The 7,310-nt window shown below is 42.1% G+C and overlaps 2 protein-coding genes across 2 annotated transcripts; one reads left to right on the top strand and one right to left on the bottom strand.

Moving 5' to 3' along the window:
- Positions 1-735: 735 nt before the first annotated feature.
- LOC112228959 (ras-related protein Rab-39B) lies at positions 736-3,411 on the bottom strand. The gene is made up of 3 exons (XM_024394780.2): positions 3,075-3,411; positions 1,898-2,124; positions 736-1,615 (listed from the first exon to the last, which is right to left on the bottom strand). The coding sequence occupies exons 2-3, from the start codon at positions 2,110-2,112 to the stop codon at positions 1,189-1,191; spliced, it is 642 nt and encodes a 213-aa protein (XP_024250548.1). The 5' UTR covers positions 2,113-2,124; positions 3,075-3,411; the 3' UTR covers positions 736-1,188.
- Positions 3,412-3,560: 149 nt separating this feature from the next.
- LOC112228960 (ras-related protein Rab-38-like) lies at positions 3,561-7,066 on the top strand. The gene is made up of 3 exons (XM_024394781.2): positions 3,561-4,331; positions 4,860-5,128; positions 6,343-7,066. The coding sequence occupies exons 1-3, from the start codon at positions 4,139-4,141 to the stop codon at positions 6,502-6,504; spliced, it is 624 nt and encodes a 207-aa protein (XP_024250549.1). The 5' UTR covers positions 3,561-4,138; the 3' UTR covers positions 6,505-7,066.
- Positions 7,067-7,310: the final 244 nt, after the last annotated feature.

Raw genomic sequence — 7,310 nt, 5'->3', positions numbered from 1 at the left:
CCAGCCAGCAACAGACTAGGGAGGTTAGGTGTCCTCCCGAAAGTTGTGTGAGCGCTCCAGACTACAGGACAGACTTGTAAAGTTTGAGGTGTGTTCCTTCCGTAAAGGGCACAAGATAAGGCATAACTACAGAGAGGAAAATCTCACCATAAAGCAGGGCATTTCTTTTCTTTCAAGTGCATTTAACAGGTAAGACAGAGGCGAGGAAGGTTACTTTGGCAATTGGGTCGTTCCACCAATTCGGTGCCCTTTTAGAAGTGTAACTTGGTACATTTTTGGGGGAGGGGGGGGTTCACCTAATTTTAACATTCTGTCATAATGTGACAGCACATGTTCAACTTCATTAAAAAAAGAGTTTTCCCATTACTATAGCAATGGCCTATTAAGTGCCAAATAGGGTTGACCATAACAGGGTTGACGATTTCATCTGAAATCAGCCATCAATCCCCTTGTGAAGGGGCAATGGAAACTTGTTGTGTGCACAGGGATTGGCAATTGAAGCTTCACCCCCCCCAATTTTTTATTTATTTCTAGCCTGTCTATCTATGGGTGACAAGGTTGATGTGTTGTGCTCGACCCGCTCAGTTTTCCACCACAAAACACCAGAAAATGGCCCAAAATTGTAGAACCAGCTCACCTGCTTTTACTCTATGATTTCGCTATTAGGATGTTCAATGTTTCTTTAAAAGAAATATATATATATTTTAAAAGGAATAGCTTCACCATATTAAAACGGGAGTTCAGTTGACCTTAAAATGAGAGACAGACATAAACACTAATCACATGAAATGAATAATAATCTTCAGAAATAACTTTGGCAAAGCAACAAAAAAATGTTACTTTGAGAAATGTTGGGATTAAGTGGGATCCTCCTAGAAGAGACACGGGGTTGAGAGAAGGACATGTCAAAATGCAACAAGCTATTCAAATTCAATATTGGTCCACAATTTCTACTTAAAATATCCAAGGGACACAAAAGGCACTCTTTTCATGGAACGACCCAAATCGCTTTGTCCATTTTTGCTCCAGTGGTAGACTAGAGCTGATATGGCCTTCCAGTATTCAGGATAGGAGTGAGAGAGCCAAATAAATGCCAGGTGATAAGTAAGGGAGCTAATGGGTCATAATTTTACAGGAATACATGGGCTGAGCGAGGGGTGGGTAAAGCCAACTAGACAGACAGGACATTCAGCAGAGGCACCGGCGGTCACTCTTGGTGACCTCTTCTGAGGAGTGCACCACATTGGGCACAAAGCCACTCTTCACCCCCTCCCAACCCTCCTGGATGTTGATGTCACCGCTCTTCACAAGCTCAAAGATGTCCTGCGTTAGCTCAGTGAAGGCCTTTTCCACGTTGATGGCGTCGCGAGCCGATGTCTCCACATAGCGCATGCCATAGGCACCTGCCAGCTTCTCAGCCTCCTGCTGGCTCACCTGCCTCTGGGACTCCAGGTCACACTTGTGACCCACCAACAGGAAGACGATACTGTGAGGTTGGACATGACTGCGGGCCTCCTCCAGCCACTCATGCACATTCTGGAAGGAGCGACGGTTGGTGATGTCAAACAGCAGTAGCCCACCAACAGAGTTGCGGTAGTACGCCCTGGTAATAGACCTAGAGAGGGTTGAGGGGGTTAAGCAAAGAAGAGAGAGAGAATTGAAAGAAATTGTAAATATACTTATTGAGATGTGGGGAAATGGAAAAACAAAGGATGTGAAAGGGAAGTGGTGAGGTTCTGAGATGAATAATACAGAGATCTAAATACTATATTGTTATAACAATAATATTGACAGATGACTATCAACAACAACAAAAAACGTGATTTATTGAAAGACAAATGATTTCGTCTTTACAATGGAAGATTTAAAAAAGGAAAATACAATCTAAAAACGTAACCTGAATCGCTCTTGTCCAGCAGTGTCCCAGATTTGAAGTTTAATACGTTTCCCTGGCTCTATCTCCACTAGCCTTGAGAAGAAGTCTACACCGACTGTGGGGTCGGACACCTGCGCAAAGCGTCCCTCGGTGAATCGCCGGATCAGGCACGACTTTCCTACTGTCGAGTCCCCAATGACGATGAGTCGAAACTGGTACAGCCATATCGCTTCCATATCTCACAGAATCTATGGCACAAAAAAAAACGAATAGTAAAATGGCCTATAATCAACCTATAATCAAGTAGACTAGCTTAAATCTAGACTCCTTCGTATCTACAGTACATTCATTAATGATCGCCTATATACCCACTGATTCTTGAAGAATATCACTTAAACAGTATATTTATCATGAGCTTAGTTCAACTGGTGTAAGCTTCCACTGATCACAGACGTCAATTCAACGTATATTCGTTGAAATGACGTGGAAACAACGTTGATTCACCAGTGTGTGTCCAGTGGGTTGTTTTACTCCAATGTTTTGTTTGACTCCAATTTTTGTAAACATTGCCTATTTTTTAATGTAGTTCTGTGATGGGCCTGACAATTTTTTCGCGGCCTATTCGTGATGATGTGTGCGCAACATCCAAAATCGACATGAGTGGTGCTAAGAACTATTAAATGTAGACTAATTGCGTATTCTTGAAAAACAGTAGTCTGCCTGCCCTAGCCTACATTACAATGAGGGAAAGGCCGCTCCTCTTTCCAGTGTAAATGCACAGACAGCTCTTGCAAAATAACACTTGTGTATTCAGCTCCCATAGAAACACCGTTGGTTCTTAACTCGTATATTCAGCTCTCATAGAAACACCGTTGGTGCAAAGCCAATCAAGTGCAATAACATAGATTTTTTAATTACAAACTAAATTAAAAGGGCAGTTATGCACATTTTTATAGACAAACAATAGGCTACATATTGAATACTCATTTCACCCGTGTCAAAATTTGGAAACGTGTTAGGTCTGGGCTACATAAGTCTGACATTTTACAATAAGCCATCTTAATTTAAAACACATTCAACTGATCTTCTTTCCGCCCTTCATAGATCGAGTTACAACGGTCTTCTCTATGGCAATGCCATATTAATCCATAATAAACACATCATCGGCATGTAGGTCTACAACCTTATGTTAAATTACCTTGTTGGATGGGCGATCAACGCCTGGCAATAGCAAACCCCATGATCTTGAGAAATATTTTCTCTCGAAGATGCTCTCTGAAACAGTGATCCCAGGAGGCCTAGTCAAACACCAAGGAGTAATCCGCAAATAGGCCTTGTCCTAGGCTATCATTTTATTTTATTCTACACTGAGATTGGTTACTATACTGGCGAGTTTCATGTGAAATAGGCTAATGGCCGTCCTTAAAACTTGTCGATGGTTTCATTTTATGGTAATTCCATGTTTAAAGATGGAGAGATCTTTTTTGAAAATCCGCTGATGAAATGGCAGTAACAACAGCATCACATAGCGCGACTCATCCCTCATCAGCACCATTACCGTAAGAACCCAGACAGCAACGCAGAAAAATATGTCTCTGCAATTACGCGCTGCTCTCCATAGAGGGTGCTACACCGGGTGCTATAAAGGGACATTTAAATGTAGTTTTTTTTTCATAGATTAGATTCGGGTTATCTTTGTGGACTACTGTGTAGCCTAATGTCCCCGAATGATTAAATAGCTTGTGCGCGAATCCTGCTCTGAAGTAGACCTACAGTAGGCTATTGCAGGGTAGAAGATAATGGGTGTGGCTGAGTCTTGGCAGCTTTCAAATGTTTTGGTATCATGACATCGTATAGCAAACTGGCCTCGAAGCGACTGAAGGGAGAGAAACTCATTGCGGGGGTGTTAGAGCTATGGAGTAGACTTTCTTTTGAGGAGAAAGTTGGCCTATGCTGAAAATATTATAAGATTAAAAGTTAACATTTCGTGTTGGCTACGGTGGATGGAATCAAATTGGATTACATAATTTGCTTGACTTCATCCTTTGGATATGAAGGCATAATTTCGTATGGGTGCACGGTGACATAAACCTACAGTCAACATTCAATGTTCTATATGGAAACACTTGAAATAATGTAGGCTGTAGTTGGAACGGAATTAGTATTAAATCATAATCTGTCTTTTAGAAAGCCATCAATCACTGGCAAATAGTGAATCCTGTGGTGGTGCGTTTTGAATGGGCTGTTGTACAAAGTCAGACCATGCCGCAGGAGCATTTGTTCAAAGTTCTCGTTATAGGCGACCTTGGGGTCGGGAAAACGTCAATCATCAAGCGTTATGTCCATCAGATCTTTTCTCAACATTATCGCGCAACTATTGGTGTCGATTTTGCGCTCAAAGTTCTGCACTGGGACAGTGACACCGTTATACGACTACAGCTTTGGGATATTGCCGGTATGTCTTAACCAGTCCATTTGACTTTGATATTTGACGTTATATATCCATTCATTGTAATACCAGTGGTTTGGACGATTCGTCAGACTTGATCATGTTTAGCATTTTGCGTAAAATCATATTGATGTTTTCAACAACTCAACAGGCTTATCAATGAATTAACACACTTTTATGAGACTTATATTTAGTTTTATCCATAGATAGCCAATGTTACATTAATCATCCTAATGAATAGTGTATAGTATTTATCCCTATGGTATTTCATGTGCACTGTGGAGGAATGTTGTCTTGTGTTGGGCTCAGCTGGTGTCATGCTCATATTAGAGAGTCACATGAGCACTGCAGTTATTGCCAGGAATCTCTCTCTCTTTCTCTCTCTCTGTGTAATATGAAAAACCTGACCAGTTTTTGGATCATGCCAAGTCATAATGCAATATAATTAGATAGTTAAATAGAGATAATTCAAGTATAGATAGACCAGTGCTGTGTGCCTCTGATGTGTGCTGTTCTTGTATTTGTTTGTCCCAGGACAAGAACGCTATGGAAATATGACTCGTGTGTATTATCGGGAGGCCGTGGGAGCTCTGGTGGTGTTCGACGTGACCCGCGCCTCCACATTTGATGCCGTGCTCAAGTGGAAGGACGATCTAGACTCTAAGGTCACCCTGAGTCATGGCAAACCTGTCCCAGCTGTGCTGCTGGCCAACAAGTCCGATCAAGTCTGCTCCCAGCAGCCCAGACTGGACACATTCTGTCGGGAAAATGGATTTGTGGGATGGTTTGAGACCTCAGCCAAGGTGAGGAAGAAAGATACTGAAGCTTGTGTACTGTAGTCATAGCTTTTCCCAACTGACGCATGTGGGCTGCTTCATGGCTGGCTAGAAAGTCTAGGGTTGCCCTAAAAGACATCATGTCTGATCACTTGGAGTGTGTGTGTGCATGTGACCGACAAGCCTCACAATCTCAATGATTCTAAATACATTCCACCGACTCCTGCTGGGTAATTTTTTGGCTGCTAACATTTGTCAGTCTTGCCCCTATGGAAGATCACTATGTAGTATGGTATCTCTAATTTTTGGGGCTCCCGAGTGGCGCAGCAGTCTAGGGCACTGCATCTCAGTGCAAGAGGTCCCTGGTTTGAATCCAGGTTGCATCATATCCGGCCGTGATTGGGCGGTGCAAAATTTGCCCAGCATCGCCCGGGTTTGGCCGGGGTAGGCCATCATTGTAAATAAGAATTTGTTACTAACTGACTTGCCTAGTTAAATAAAGGTTAAATAATAATAAAACAAATGAAATTATAAAGAGCATACGTTTGACAACAGCCTTTGATTGTCAGCTTGGGTTACTTTAAAGTGTTCAATGAAATGCAATCACACTCGGCTGATAAATACATGAGATCAGTTGGAATGAAATGTTAGCATACCCTGGGGTATAAGGACTACAGGCTAATTAGCCGAGGGGAATGTGAACAGGAACGTGTGAAATGGTCCAGAAGGCTGTGAAAGGTGTGTTCCCTTCTCACAGACTGAACCTGAGAGGAAGGGGACACTCACAGCCACTCTCTAATGAGTTACTCAGTTGGGTGTGAAGGCTGATTGGGTGAATATGTCACTGGGGCCTACCCAACTGGTAGCTTACATTAATTTATTTTTATTATTTTACCTTTATTTATTTAGGCAAGTCAGGTAAGAACAAATGCTCATTTTCAATGACAACCTAGGAACAGTGGGTTAACTGCCTGTTCAGGGGCAGAACGACAGATTTGTACCTTGTCAGCTCAGGGGTTTGTACTTGCAACCTTCCGGTTACTATTCCAACGCTCTGACCACTAGGCTACCCTGCCGCCCTATAATAATGATGGAAGATTAGCAACATCCTTCTGCCTGAGGTAAGAGGATTTTGAATCCTGAGCAGATCTGGCCAGGGAATACTTCCCATCTGAGATCATTCTAAGGTCTATATTTGCCATTTAGCTGTACGTTATTGTGTCTTCTGTTTCATCTTGTAGGAGAGCACTAACATTGAAGCGGCAGCGAGATGTCTGGTTGAACATATCCTGGCCAATGAAGAGAGTACAGTCTTGGATTCAGACCCAGATGTGCAGGTTCTGCCTGGGTTCAACAGCAGTGTTAAAGAAAGAGTTCGCTGTGGATCATGTAGCAAATTCTGACCCATCAAAGAGAATGGAGAAAGAGGAAGATCTTCAAGGGTCTGTACGTGTCTCTCTGTAGTCTGTCGGACCAGTCCAATTAAAGAACATCTTCAAGAGAAGCTGAGAGGGGCCATGGGAAAAAATATGTTATGAGAGAGATGTGGTGTATTTCTCTATGTGGATTTATGATCATGTTTGTGTGAGTAATTGTAAAATAGTAATATAATGAGTGGAACATTTTTCTTTTCACAAGAAATACATTATTGTAACTTCTTGGTGTGAACCACCTCTCTACATTGTGAAAGCAGGGCTCCCCCTCATTTCAGTCCCTCAGACAACTAAATGACAAAAGCAGAGAATATCAGCAACGAGATGACACACATTATGACGTCTATAGTTGTATAACCAAGGATGTATGACCGTGTGATATAAAGATGTCGTTTGATTGACATCAGACTGATACAAAAGGGGTGTTTCTGTTTATAGGAGAGGGACAACACTGCCACAGTGCCTTGGTGTACCTATAATGTACATGCAGTGTAGGCCTATAGCTTTAACTTCATTAAAATGGCTTTGATGTGGGGTTCAGCAGAGTTGTCCATTTTTGTAGCCTATTTTGACCATGTCAGTTGTCCAACATAGCATGTTAATGCAACATTGTTACTATGTCATTATATTATTCCTACACAGGTATAAAAGGATAGCATTGATGTCAGTTCTCCTCTCATCCTAATCTGCATCCTCCACCATGAGTTGATCCCAGGACCAGAAAGGGAGGAGAACCAGTGAATTTCAAACCTTTTCATACAGTTGGTAGCCTATAA

This window comes from Oncorhynchus tshawytscha, linkage group LG30 (assembly GCF_018296145.1).
Source record: "Oncorhynchus tshawytscha isolate Ot180627B linkage group LG30, Otsh_v2.0, whole genome shotgun sequence".
NCBI lineage: Eukaryota > Metazoa > Chordata > Actinopteri > Salmoniformes > Salmonidae > Oncorhynchus > Oncorhynchus tshawytscha.
Note: the sequence above shows the minus strand (reverse complement) of the source record. Positions and strands in the feature narration are given on the sequence as shown.